Source organism: Tasmannia lanceolata, unplaced genomic scaffold, assembly GCF_043159265.1.
Source record: "Tasmannia lanceolata isolate RefF3 unplaced genomic scaffold, GAP_Taslan_0.1 ptg000002l, whole genome shotgun sequence".
NCBI lineage: Eukaryota > Viridiplantae > Streptophyta > Magnoliopsida > Canellales > Winteraceae > Tasmannia > Tasmannia lanceolata.
In genome coordinates, this window is record NW_027518679.1 from 29,175,629 (window position 1) to 29,191,048 (window position 15,420).

The 15,420-nt window shown below is 38.4% G+C and overlaps 1 protein-coding gene across 3 annotated transcripts in view; it reads left to right on the forward strand.

Moving 5' to 3' along the window:
• LOC143856938 (putative sugar phosphate/phosphate translocator At3g17430) overlaps window positions 1-15,420 on the forward strand; it is a 39,031-nt gene that overhangs the window by 4,116 nt on the left and 19,495 nt on the right. For all 3 annotated transcript variants that reach the window (XM_077367241.1, XM_077367276.1, XM_077367309.1), the window contains exons 2-3: window positions 11,410-11,767; window positions 14,761-14,868. In XM_077367241.1, coding sequence (XP_077223356.1) covers window positions 11,681-11,767; window positions 14,761-14,868 — 195 coding nt within the window. In that variant the 5' untranslated portion in view covers window positions 11,410-11,680. The remainder of the gene's footprint in view (window positions 1-11,409; window positions 11,768-14,760; window positions 14,869-15,420) is intronic.

Below are 15,420 nucleotides of genomic sequence, written 5' to 3' on the forward strand. Positions count from 1 at the left end.
GATTATTTTTTTCTCTTTCTTTTTTTTTTCAACTTCTTTTTTGGAATTATTGATTTTCTTCTTTTGATACAACCGAACTCGGTTTGACCGAGCTGCCTACGTACCCCAGTGTAGGGATCAGGTCATGCGTAGTTCAGGGCGGATGCCCCTAGTATATTGGGTTTTTGAAGGAAAATTTTATTTAGGCTCAAAAGAGTTCGCAAAAGGTTATATATTTTTTATTTTGGGTTATGAATTTGGGATTTATTCGGCGAAGGGACGGCCTTCTGGTGTTCAAGCATAGAACCTCTTGAGTTGATCAAGATTTGTTGGTTCCGGTAATATTTCTCCATTTAAATTGCGAAGCTTGACGGCTTTTCCGGGTAAGATTTGGTCCACAATGTATGGTTCTGACCAATTTGGTTTGAACTTGCCTCTTGGGTCAAACACTGGTGCTCGGTTCTCTTTCAGAACAAGATTGCCTTCTTCTAGATCTCTGATTTTAACCTTTTTATTAAAAGCCCGGGCTATTCTTCGCTGGTAACCCTCTACATGGTAAAGCGCCTTTAACCTCTTCTCATCTAGCATGTTCAGCTCTTTATATCTGGCATCTGCCCATTTATTTTCTGGCAACTTGACTTCAGTCAATACTCGAAGCGAAGGTACACGGATCTCAACTGGTAGCACTGCTTCTATCCCGTAAACAAGAGAGTAAGGGGTTGCTCCAGTCGAAGCTCTAATTGATGTTCTGTAAGCCCACAAGGTGTACGGTAACTTATTCGACCAATCCTTATAAGTTTCTGACATTTTGCTAATGATAGTCTTGACATTTTTGTTTGCAGCTTCTACCGCTCCATTTGTCTGCGGCCGATAAGGTGAGGATTTATGATGCTTAATCTTGAACTCTTCGCAAAGAGTGATTACTTCTTTCTTGAAATGAGATCCATTATATGAGATAAGTTCATGGGGAATTCCATATCTGCAAATGATGTTGGTGCGTATGAATTTAGCAACTGATGCGGATGTAAGCTTTGCATAAGAAGCGGCCTCGACCCACTTGGTGAAGTAGTCAATTGCAACGAGTATGTACTTGTGGACCCCGATCCGGGATAGGCAGCGAGGGAACGGGTCCCCCACACCCTCTGGATCATCCACAATGTGAAGGAGAGCTCTACCAAGGAACTCTCAAAACGGATGCCACCCTCATAGCATAGCACAAGTGGCGATATAAAAAGAAGGAGATATGTCTCGATCCGGAGCCAAGGCTCGAAACCAAGACATACCTGAAATAAACTCAGAGTCGCCATCCATGGATATGCCATGGAACCCTAAAATCAAATCCTCTGTGCAATGGATAACCAGAAATATATATGGGTTCGTGCCTGGTTACGAATGGGGAAGGTCTGAGAGCACCCCCGATTCGTCCGAGTGCAAGCACTTGGTCTCTTATGCCATTTATTATTAACTCCAAAGAAGTTTGGGTAAAAATCATCTGAAATGGGAACAATCCTCAAGAATCGTCTACCTAAGCATGCATTTCCTGAGGATAAAGATAATAAACACATATAAAATAAAATGAAAGATGTGCCACCTAAGCATAGCTAGGTTATGAGTGACAAACCTAATGGGTGTCTAAGTTCTGATGTGCAAACACATGCAAGCTACAGCAAAAGGTATAGGATCAGTACGAGAAAGTAAGAAAACACATCAAAACATATAATAACAACATAATAAATCCTAAGATTCTAAATTATTAGCCCGAGTCTTCAGATGGTCTGGTATTCATCCAAAGAAGCCTACGTATCCCCGCCTCCACGAGAATCAAGGCAACGTAGTTCTTCGCGCCTATTCTAAGCTATGATGCCTAAGACACCTAGCCCTCTATCCTAAACTCGATCTAAAAGACCGGACCAATTATTAAAGTTTATTGTACGATTATTTAAATTCCAGTGAATTGTGAATTTTAGGACACCCTATATGCCCTAACTAAATGCAGATTAGCCCTAAGCTAATGCATGTGGTTCCTACAACCTATGTGTAACTAGGCTGTATTTCCTAAGGAAAACCAAAGATGAACTAGCGTATCCTACTCTAGTCATCACTCGGCGATATGGATCGCCGACTGACCGGACGGAGGCGCTCCTATAACTCTAGGACAGACCCCTAACTCTAAAAACAAGCACACAGCAAACAAACAATCAAACAACCTATCAAAAGAAAAACCCTAACTCTAAAACTCTTTATCTAAGAGAAACTCCTAACTCTAGAGGAAGATCTTTTGAAAACAAGATTTTAAAGGTTTTTGAAGAAGGTTTAAAACGTTTATTTACAAAAAAGTTTGGCTGGACTTGGGATGTAAATCCCAAGCTGCACTACGTACCTCGGAAGAGGATCAAGCCAACGTAGTTCGAAACGAACTCTCCTAACTAATACTTCTAAAACACTCAACACTTTAGGCTTTTTTAAGATTTTTCGAATGTTTTTGAGTTTTAAAATATTTAATGTTTTGGGATTTTTAAATGCTTTAATATGTTTTTGGATTTTAATTGTTTTCACCCTTTTAGTCAAAGACTTAAGGGAAATGCACAAAGCGAAACCCTAGGGCTAAACCTTAGGGCAAATAGGGGAAACCCCTAAACAAATAACACTATCAAAAGCAAAGGTAAACGAATCAAAGATTCTCTAATAACACTCCTAAAAGGACTAATGAGTCAAAGACTCTCTAAAAGAAACGGAAACACGATTCAAAGACGCTCTAAGAGAGAAAACACAAGTGAAAGACTTCACTGACAACAACTAAAGGATATACGAGTCAAAGACTCTCTAAAAGATGGAAACTCGAGCCAAAGACTCCAAAAACACCGACTAAAGGATATACGAGGTAAAGACTCTCTAAGAGATAGAAACACGAGTCAAAGACTCCAAAAACACCGACTAAAGGATAAATGAGTCAAAGACTCTCTAAAAGAGAAAGATTGAGTCAGAACTCTTTAATAACAACACCTGAAAGACAAATGAATCCAAGACTCTCCTACAACACTACTGAAAAGACAAATGAATCAAAGACTCTCTAATAACGCCACCTAAAAGGCGAATGAGTCAAAGACTCTCTAATAACACTATCTAAAGGATGAATGAGTCAAAGACTCTCTAATCAAGGCTGACTCCTATGCGAATGGACTATCGACTAAGGAGAAGCTTACAAGCAAAAGGAATAAGAGACCTTGTGCACATTTGGCAAAGGTAAAACACCCAACCGAGCCGGACAGCTACCTAGCCCTCAGGGTGCAACAAATGTGCAACCCAATACCCATAAGGGTAGGGGTATGAAGCCAAGCCGAGTAAGGTGTTCTTCCAAAACCAAACGGCGCACAAAGAGGAGGTTTAGCAAGGGAATGAGACCGGGCGGGTCTAAAAGGAAATAAGAGACTTTGTGCATATTTGGCAAAGGTAAAAACATCCAGCCGGGCCGGACAGCTACCTAGCCCTCAGGGTGCAACAAATGTGCAACCCAATACCCATAAGGGTAGGGGTATGAAGCCAAGCAGAGTAGGGTGTTCTCCCAAAATCAAAAAAGCACACAAAGAGGATTAACGAGAGAATGAGACCGGACGGGTCTCCCAAACACACAAAGATGGGCTCTAAGCAACCTTATCATTGCCCTTGCAAAGGGGGAAGCAAGGCTAAGACAACTAATTGACCAAATTGGTCTCTAATTAACATAGAGAAAATCGAGGCAATCTCAGAGAGGATTCTACAAATGAGGCTTGCCTCCAAAGGAGGATTTCCTAACGAGACAGAGTATGTCTCCTAGTACAAGTTCTATTATCTAAAGAAGTCTAGAAGACTGTGCTAGTCTATCCAAAGAGAGAAGAAAAAGGTTACCAAGTAAACTCAAATTTCCATTCAATTATTATAAAAACAAATCAAATATCCGCAAAGTAAGATCTACAACTAAAAAGTGCACAACATGTAGCAATCATAAAACGATAAACAACATTAATTAGTCAAGACCAGCCGCTGGATAGCCTAATAAAGCAAGAAACAACATTAAACACTTCTATGCCCAACCACAAGTACCACTGCCCCAATATGGGGGTGAAATCAGATGATGCTAAAGTAATCATCTGATATCACAAATACACAGGATAATATTTCTAAGCCCGCTTTGAGATCAGACAGTACTCATATCGATAATATCGAATAGAGTAGTCATCTGATCTCCTTCTTTCCTAAAACAATTTATTTAAGTAAAAGACAAGTTTATGAACCTCAAGAGAGTCTCACTTGAACACCATTTATTACTGTCTTCAAACCCTAACTCAAAGCTTAGTACAAGAGAAAAAATATTAAAAAATTTTAACAGATTACACAAATGCATGCAATGATATTTCTGATTTTCATAAATTTTGATGCATAACAGGGGGCATATCTGAAATGTTGAGTAGGCCTACTAAACAAGAGAGGGGAGCGCTACTTAGATTGAGCGAGTCCCCTAAAGATGGGTTTGGGTTGAGACAAACAAAAGGAAAATGCATGATCTCAGAACATCATCCAAAATCACGACCATAAAGTGCAGAAAATTATAAGACAGCAGATTTGATTTTTAACTCAATCAAATCACATTTATAAGGCAATGAAATCCATAGGACAGCAGATAAACTCCATAGGACGGCAGTTATATTCTAAAGGACAGCAAATATGATTTTTGACTCAACAAATCACAGTCATAAGGCAATGAAATCCATAGGACAGCAGTTACACTCTAAAGGGCAGCAGATATGATTTTTAACTCAACCTAATCATATTTATAAGGCGATGAAATCCATAGGACAGCAGATAAACTCCATAGGACAGCAATTATATTCTAAAGGACAGCAGATATGATTTTTGACTCAACACATCACATTTATAAGGCACTGAAATCCATAGGACAGCAGTTACACTCTAAAGGACAGCAGGTATGATTTTTAACTCAACAAATCACATTTATAAGGCACTGAAATCCATAGGACAGCAGATAAACTCCATAGGACAGCAGTTATATTCTAAAGGACAGCAGATATGACGAGCTAAAATGCTTTATTTTAATACTGATAGTCAATCCTATTTTAATTTTCATATCCAAACAGCCATCATAACATTGGTATCCACCTCATTGACATACTACCCTGCTCAAGTAATCCTTATAAATGACAAACCATTACATAAAAATACATATAAACTTGTACACAGTCTTAGAGACACTCACCTATACACTCACATACAATCACATGTAAATGCATAGCTACACATATATACTTTCATAGCAGAGTATTTCTTTTCTACCTTAGCAGTGCTTGTAGTGTATAAGTCACCACAAAATGAGATATTTTAAATGGGACAGAGCACCTATACACCCTAAAAAAAAATGGACAACAATCATAACATGTTGACTTTATTAAAGTGAAAAGACATAGGCTTTAGCCCTCATTTTCATCCAATTTGTATTCACTATGGCAACAACCATATATCTCAGCTAAACAAGTTTAAATGAGTTCACAAAGGGCAAACCAAATGACCTTTCTTGATGAAAAATAGAAACATAAGTTCTACAACAAATTCCAACAGTAGGGCTTATATGCACCGATGACAAATGTCATATTTGCACTTAAATGGATAATCCTCTCATTTTAAACTGATTTGAAAATTAAATTCTGAGTGCACGCGCTGTGGCAAGAGATAGAGCAGTAACAAGAATTGCAATTCTAGAAACACCTTGAATGTATAAAATCTCTGAATATATCTTAGCTCCTGTAACATTTCAATCCATGCTCCTTTACAACATTTACTATTTTTCTTCTAGCGCTCAGATGTTCCAAACCAAGAGATATATGAAAGATGAGTAATGTAATGTATACAACCAGCTAAATACAAACCATCATTATTGATAGTTTTCACTGCCATATTTTAATATTATTTACATGGATAGATACAAAACAAAGAAATTTGGATAACATTAACAAGGTATACACCTAAATCTAGAACATCGCGAGATCTATTCTAAAAAAAATCTGTAATAAAAGAATTATTAAGAAAATCACATAAGATCTGATTATCTTATATCTATAGTAAATCATTGAAATATCTCAAATAGCTATCACATATAGAATAGAGGAAAGAAATACTCATAGAGAAAATAAGCAAGAACAAACATAGAAATTGTACCTCGAAATTGCTTCTCTTCTTCTACTTATGGCAGATGTGAGGAATTATCAAGAGTACACTCCAAATTAAAGTCCAATTACATACATATGCTTAAAATTCAGATCGGAATTCAAATGAAGCCTCAGCTGCACAAAATGATGAGATCTTGCCGAAGAATTACCACAAAACAACAAAGATTTCCTCAAATCCTTTTAAATCCGCGGATCTAATGAGTCTTGGGCAAAATTACCAGATTCCGACGGGATTTCCGTCGGAGAAGATGACTGGAAAAGAGGGAAGGTTTCAGATCTCGGGTTAGGGTTTCAAAAATAAAATTTCAAAGGTGAAATATAAAAGCTTAGAAGAAAAAGATAGTCTGTGATGGAATCGATGGAGGTTTGACCGGATTCCGGTCAGATCTAGATGAAATCTCGTCGGAAAGTATGAATTGACCGGAGAAAGAAAGGAAACAAACTCAGGTTTCTCTCTCTCTCTCTCTCAGATTCTCACGAGAATGAATCCTCTTTCTTCCTCTTTGCCTCGGATTTCTCTATCTGCAATCTCAGATCTGAGATTTCAGATCTCAGATCTGAGAATCCAACAACGAAGGGACGGCTCGGAGATGGGAGGGATGGCGGTAGGTTTGAAGGAGGTTGGAAGAAGAAGGAGAAGAAAAAAGAAGGAAGAAAATGGAGCTTGGCCGGAAGCCCACCGGAGGTGGATCGGAGAAGATGATCCGCGGGGGAGGAAAATGGAAATGGGAAAACCCAGTTTTCGCTCTCTCTGCCTCTCTCTTTCGAGCGAGAAAATCAATCGTCCCCTTTCCATTTTTTCATTTTTTTTCTTATATTAAAATTTTTTTTTGATATCGGCACTCCACCTTTGGATAAGGCGCGCGAACTGCTAGCTGCCCCCCGCCCGCTTTGTCCTATTAGCGAAAGACAATTGGAATTTCGTACCTCAAAGGCGCACCCCCTCTGCAGATAATCCACCCCCCTTACAGATTTGCACTACGCTCACTACTTCGATCCGTTCACTGATCAAACATGCTCGGATTTTGACAAAATTTTACAGGGACCTATGGGGGACCCTAACCTAGCTTAGGGTGCAATTTGGGATCCTAGCTCGGTGATTGGATGGGGTTTCGCACAAACACAGCGAATCTGGGTCCGGTCAAAATGGGGTGTCTACAGTACTCGTGACCATTAGACGACTTGGGTGAAATCTTGCCAATGATGTCAATTCCCTATACCGAAAACGGCCAAGGAGAGGTAAGAGAATGCAATTCGGTAGGTGGTACATGGATGAGATTCGCATGTATCTAACACTTATAGCATTTCTTCACAAATGTGTGACAATCTGCTTCCAATGTTGGCCAATAGTACCCCAGACGTAGGATCTTCCTTGCCAACATCTTCCCATTGATATGAGGCCCGCACACCCCTGCTTGAATATCTGCGAGAATTTCTTCTGCCTGATCTTCAGTGACACATAAGAGTTGAATTCCGTCGAAAGACAGTCGATACAACTCTCCTCCACAAATGACAAAATTAGCTGCCAATCTCTGCAAAGTCCTTATTTCTTTATTCGACGCCTCATTGGGATGCCCCTGGCCTGAGATGTAGTTCTTTATGTCTGTATACCATGGTTTACATCACATGTGAACATCAAATGGGTACTCAACTACTAAAACCATATCCAGTCGAAATGAATCGGATTCCATCCAGATCTACACCACCTACCTAGGTGCTAAATAACACTAAAAGGATGTTGCACCTTTAAAATCCGTACACAGGTTTGCTTTTTGGACACCATAAGTATGGAAATCATTTCAAACACTTGAAGCATGAGGGTACAATATGGTAAGAGATAAGAATACCACCTCATAGTCACTTCTCCTCATCATCGTGGAATCCCCCAGCTGACTCCCCTTTACCTTGCCCCCGTTCTTGTCCGAGTCCTCATTTTTCCATACAAAGGCAATAAAAACTACTTTGACTTTTCCGAATTATGACCATGTCAACTGAGCACTTAGCCACGTCAACCATGTGTTCGACCATGTCATGCTGAGTCGAAAAGGATTTGCTTTAGCCGCGTTTTGAATCACTGATTACAAGGTTGAATTTTGCTCAATTTAACTGGTAGGAACATGCGAAACATGGACCTTTCCATTCAACCAGCATAATCAAGTGGTTAACTACCTAAGCTAGGTGCTTCCTTTAAGCTCTTTTTGGTTGCAGGTAGTTACATCGTAGAGTAGTCGTGTAAGTAGTCAACATGGAGGAGGCAAGCCTTGTAGTTAACTGGAACTTACCTCGTAGAATAGTCGTAAGTAGTGTTTGGTTTTCAACCTCGTAGAGTAGTGGTAGGGGGTGTCACTACCAATATATATATATATATATATATATATATATATAGAGAGAGAGAGAGAGAGAGAGAGAGAGAGAGAGAGAGAGAGAGAGAGAGAGAGAGAGATCATTCCCAAGAAATCCAAGCAAAAAACCACCTTTTTATTGTTTTTTGCTTTGATTTTGCTAGAAGGAGACTAGCACACCATGCCACTAGACAAGCCTGAGACAATCAAAAGACATCCCAGGAAGACAATTGTGTTTGTTTGTCAACCTCGTAGAGTAGTGGCAGGGGGTGTCATTACCAATATATAAAGAGAGAAAAGTGAGATAAAGACAGAAAAAACATCATTCCGAAGAAAGCCAAGCAAAAAACCACCTTTTTATTGTTTTTTGCTTTGATTTTGCTAGAAGGAGACAAGCTCACCACGCCACTTGACAAGCCTGAGATAATCAAAAGACATCCCAGTGAGTCTTCATGGATTTCAAAACTCTATAGGCAACCAAACAGTGATTTTTGTTGATGTGGCACTCAAAAACCCAGCAAAACCCCTACAGGTCCCTGGCTTTTGTGCAACCAAACAATGCCTTACTGTCCAAGGGAATATCACCTGTGACAGTCCAAAAGTATTTTGACATGGAATTTTCTTGTTATTTAACTGACCGCGAGGAACATGGTACATATGGACATTTTCATGCTCCTCAGTCCACATAATCAGTTGATTGACTCCCTAGCCATGTTGTTCCTCAAGCTATTACCATCTATGTTAGTCTAAATGTACCTAGACATGTGGTGCGTAGCGTGAAGCCCAAATCCACCTACTCATAATTTGCACCCTGCTTCCACATCTGCTCCTAGCTTCTAAACTTTGGAGAGCCTTGACACATGGAAAAATGACATCATCTACATGACAGGTGCTGGATAGTTTTGATAATTGTCCGTCAATAATGCCATCATTGGATGGACGTTAACATGCGAGACTTTGCATTTGAGAGGGAGCTTAGCGCTTACGATAGAGTATACCTTAGACAGTCAGCGAAGGCTATAAAGGTTCCGTACATTGATATATGGGCTTTCGGTGGCTCAATAGACTCAGCTTGCTTGGTTGTATCGGAGCAATGGCTTTCACCGGTGAATGTTTCTCTTAGTCATTCTTCCAGCTACAATCTATAAATAAAGAAATTAAGAGGATTTCAGGTAAACCACAATGTGGGTAGGGAAAGATGAAATTGCTCTCTAGGATTTAGAGTCCAAGTTCTGACGAGGGCCAATAGGGGATTTCATTCATTATAGGGGTGCAACTCGGGTCGGGTTGGGGCCAACCCGGAAACCTCAACCTCCAACCCTAACCCAACCCAACCCGACTCTTAACCCGGTTTGGTTAACCCGACCCAACCCGGATTTGTTTTCCCCCAACCCGAACCCGACCTGGCCAACCCAATTTCCTAAGTCGAGTTGGGTGGGGTAGGGTTGGGTCGGGTTGACCTGATGAGCAGATGCTTGTTACCTAGAAAATCAAAGCAACCTATCATTGTTCCACTCTACTGGCACCATACATCATTCATTTTCTAAGTCTATATTTGTTTTGTCTCTTTTTTTCTACATAATACAATTATCAAATCTGAATATGCAATATAGAATGAATTAATGAATCAATTATAGATTGTGGTTTCCAACTCAGCAACATTCGAGAAACCCCCAAAACGGCAAAACTCATAAAAAACGTGAAATATCAATACATATTACTATATTAGTCGGGTTACGGGTCGGGTCGGGTTGCCCGATACCCCAACCCAACCCAACCCAACCCCATTTTCGGTCAGGTTGACAATTCCCAACCCGAACCCGAACCCAACCCGGAAAAGTTCAACCCAACCCGCCCAAAAATCGGGTTGAACCCGTCGGGTTCGGGTTGACCCGACCCAAGTTGCACGCCTAATTCATTAGTGATGAGGGATTTTAAGACATGGATTGGAATGATGAAATACATTATCATTTGGGTGGGGAAGGAAGGGGGGATAGGGTGTGGGGAGAAATTTCTGGTACTAATCTTGTTTCATCTGAGGTTTGAGTTGAGGGAATAGATTCATTCTAGACTTCTAGTGGCTTCACTAGCCCGTGTAGGTAATAGAACTGTCTTTCTTTGGTGCCCATGCAGGTAAATTTTAATTGTGCCCCAAGTGGGAGTTGGATCCCTATCATTAGTAAAAACCCCATCTAAGAGGAAACGTGTTGCATTCACGTGTTTGTGTATCATGGCAAGAACTTAGATCCATCCTTAGTGGTAAGAAATGTTTGTGCATCATTATGCACCACTTGCCTACCTAAATTGTTGTAATCAAAAGTGTTGATTTTCCGCTTACTCATCTAATTAGTAATGACTGTAAATTTTAGCCTCCCCTCCTCTGTCTTCGTTAATGACTTTTCAGTTTTTGCATTGCGTTAGTGATTAGGAGAACAAGATAGAATTTGTATGGAATAAACATATACTAGTATTTTTTTTAATGGTACACATATCCTTAAATTGACAATTCCAGACTATTTTATTCAGTGGACCTTGAAATTGGAAGCAGTCCTTGAAAATGCTTTTAAGGTTCCCATGAATATTGCTTTATATGCATGTAATTAGTATGGCACGGAACTAAAACATTGCATTTGGGCGTTGGGATGATACTTTGTTTTTTTTCAACGTTTATTCATCATAGTGCAACTTCTCGCTCTTGAGCTGTGTACAGTCCTTTTATGTTGCATGGCCCTGAGGTTATCTTGCAGTATCTTTGCATGTAGGCTTTTCATTACTTATAATACTTATATTGAAGATAAGTTACTATGGGAATAGATAATTGTATTATGCTAGCCTTGTTAGATAATTTATTCATTTGCATGATTTTCCAGGTTTGCAGCTTTATGGTTTTCAAAGGACAACTTACACTTTGATGATTTGATCCTCATATGCTGATCTGGGTTGGAGAATATCTATCCTTGCTTACAATTCAAAAAAAAAAAAGAAGGAAAAAGAATATCTATCCTTGCATTGCAAGTGTCGTGTTTGATGAGACATGTCCTAGCATCTTTCATGTCAAATGGGGAAACTCATCTTTTTAGATGGTTGGCTAGCTGGGAATTGAAAGCCAGTACAGGTTGATTTATGAATTTGTAAGCAGACATGATGATCAACAAGCCACTTTTGCTGACCTATCTATACCTATTAATCTACATATTGCTCTCTTCAGGTGTTATTTTGTACAACAAGGTGATGTGTCTTCCTGTCTTATTTTATATCGTTATTTTTTATTTGCCTGTACCAATCCTCGAAACCTGAACCTATAAGGCTTAAGAAAGGTTCCAAGCCATCGCGGCAAAGGAGAGAATTGGTTTATTTTGTATCTTGTTATTCTGTTATGGCTTCTCATTTTGATAAACATATGGAGTAGGTTTATAATATATTGAATGTAATATCATGGCATCATGGCTTTAGCAATTTCACTTGATTTAGTGGCTTGATAATCCAAAGGCTTGTAACTTATGAGTTTTTTTATTGGGATATATCGGAAGGTTTTATGCTACATTGCTTATATGACATGTATATTGATTGATTCTTCTCTCTAAAGTTGGATAATTTCATTGAAATTGTACTTTTTTAATTCAGTCTAAATTACTTTAGGCTTAAATAATCAGATAGTAACAATTTGATGTTGATATCTGCATTTTTTGTTTTGTCTTTTTGTTTTATTTTTCCATTTCTGTTTTGTAATATTAGAACTTCATGAAGTACCAATCCAAATGAGGGAAAAACTCAGGGGACTTTCACAAAAGCAAAATAAAATGTTGTAAAGTAAAATATCCAAAAAAAGGAAAATATCCAAAATAGAAAAGCAGCAGTACACAGCAGTGATATTTTCCCTTTAAAAAAAGGAGTGATATTTTAAAATTATGTGACTCAAATTATCTTTGTTTTTTTTTTCTCCTTTGGTTGGTAAATGGTGAAGTATATGTTACACAAAAGCATTGCACAATGGTATGTGAAAGAATAAACGACATTGCAGATGCAACTATTGTTGGAATTCTTTTCGGGGTTGTCTGTTTTGAATAAAGCATCTCCTTGGTGTCGAACCATGAAAGATCACCTTGGTCGCAGAAAGATGCAGTGGGATGCCCTGGAGTTGGTGATGACATATATAATATGAAACATATGGAAATAAAAGGATGCAAGTCAACCAAAAGGTGAGGCGATATATGGCTTTACGATTTCGTCAAAGTTATGTTTCCAGTATAAAGTTTATGATGACTGAGGAATGGAAAAGGAAGCAAAAAAGTTAGAATGAATGATTATGCTATAGGTGGCAACCAAAACAACCAGCACTAAATCAAAATTGGAAGGACAATAAAGAAAAGGTTTGTCTTAATGTTGTTAAATGCCATTTTTTGGCACCCATGTTTTAAGCAATGAGTACTTTTTGAGGAGTACTAGGACTCCATTATTATCTTGAAAGTAAGAAATCCTTGTTAAAGTATAAAAGATAAATAACGTCTTTCTCCAACAGCTTTAGCTTTAGGAGAAGTTGGTAAGTTAACATGGTATCAGAGCAAATGGTCTCGAGTTAAAACCTCCAGGATAGCAAAGATTCACATGCGACGGTCGGCCCAAAGTGGGACCACATGTGCCACGTGCTTGCCAAGTGGGCCACACGTGCGGGGGAGTGTTAAAGTATAAAAGATAAATAACGCCTTTCTCCAACAGCTTAAGCTTTAGGAGAAGTTGGTAAGTTAACAATCCTTAAGAAGATTATAAGAAAGAATGGAGAAAAACGACATAAATTCTTATATCATATAGGTGGATTGACTTTTCCCTTCATCGTTTTCTCTCATATAGTCTCTTCTCCCTTCATCCCTTGTTCTTCTGAACATGCAACATGGTTTCAAAGCACGGTTGTGATCGTTTTTGGAAGTTAATATCAATCCGACAATCTCCAAGTGCTTCTTTTCTTTTTCCTTTTTGTTTCTGCTAGGAGAGAAGAAAGAAAAACCCCCCTTTGGTGGTCATACGGCCATATGGCTGACATCCTCAGCTGCACGAATTTTCTAGCCTTCGTGGTTTTTTCTTTTCTTCCTCAGAAGATCTGAGGCTGATCCTTCCCCATGGGATCCATTGAAAGGATCTCTTGTTTCTGAAGCTTTCTTATCAAATCTAGTGCTTCCCCCCCTTTAAAAGCCAGATTTGTTAGCTTGTTTTGGTCTGATCTTGCAATGGGTAGATTTCAGAATTAGATCTGTCTGGGAATTCACTAACAAGATACTCTGCAGAAATCTTTTCAGAATATCACTTTCCCTTATATGAACAACTAGTACGGAGATGCTCTCACAACCTCGGCCTCTATGATAAGGATCCTGACAAGGATACCAAGCATTAAGATTGTAGTGTAGAACAGGGCACAACCAGCTCACTGTCTGTCCATAGAGGAAATGAAAACCCCGTACCACGCCGACATAAAAAGGTTCTTAAAAGAATATATTTTTTTCAATGCATGTCAACGGCGTAAAAAGGGATTAGCTTGAAAAGCTTGAGGGAAGTGCTCAAAATGTCTTTTTGAAAACATTTGCCAACTACTGATTCTAAAAATGCTCATTTTGATGAACTCTGGACAACTGAAACTCAACAGTTAATAACTAATTAAAAAGAAAATTTTCAGCTGTAGTTATTTGGTGAGTGAATGCTTAAGAAAAAAAAGTGAAGTCTTTTTCATGTTAAACCAATAGGGGTTATTAAAGATCCTTTAAACATAGGTGACACACAGAAAATTACTACATCAACTTTTGTGATCTACTATTTGAACTCTTTTTTGGGTCGATACAATGAGTTTTGATTGTCGTTCTTGTGCTTACTTGTCGAATGTGATTTTTCATTTTTGAATTTGAAAAAGTATACTTGCTGTTTTTATAGATATATTATTCATTCACGAGTCATTCTATTGAGCACTTAAGCTTCGTTGAATGAATCTAGTTGAATTCTTAGGCATGCACTTTGTTTGCATCTAGATTGTGAGTAATGCCTTTCTTTTTTGTAATAATTGCTTACTTTCCATTGACCTGTTAATCGTATGTATGACACTTTTTTATATTTTGGTAAATATATTTTATAGGCTTTTGATGTATGCATGTGGTTGGAGCTTTATCTTTACTTACAGAATGTGTACATTTTCAATGAATAAATCTTTGAAATATTTTTCTGTCCTCATCCATTTGCAGTGGGTTCTGTCTCCAAAATATTTTAATTTCCCATTTCCTATAACACTTACGATGATCCACATGGGATTTTCTGGTGTGGTGGCATTCATTCTTGTTCGAATTTTCAAGGTATGCTTGGAGTTTGACCTTTTGGGTATAGTTTGTCCCATATGAATCAGTTTGTTCTATAATTCCCTTTAATGCGTTGCTATTTTTTTACATGGCCCTGAAACTTTATTACTTCATTTGTTGTTTGCATGATTACTCTTTTTTTGTTTGTTGTTCTTTTGCAATTTTTTAAATATAATATGGTATCTAGTTAATCATATGCATGCCGTTGTCTTCCTTATAGGTACATGTCTCTCTTTACCATATCCATGTCTTAAATTTCTTCTTGATTACAAGTTGCCTCGATGCCATGTACATGTAATTTTTAATTTCTTAAACTTTTGTAATATGGCTTGAGTTTTTAGAGTACGATATTGGGCTTCTAGTTGCAATTTCTTAATGTAAATGACTTGCTAAATATTAAGTTTTATGGTTAGCTGGTTCAAAGTTTACTCCGGACAGCTGGAGCCTTGCACCAGATCATTGGGTATCCCAACATAAAGGAAATTTTGAAGCTATTTGGCATCGTAATCTTGGCCAATTGCCATGTTTAATGTATGGAGGATTTGGCAA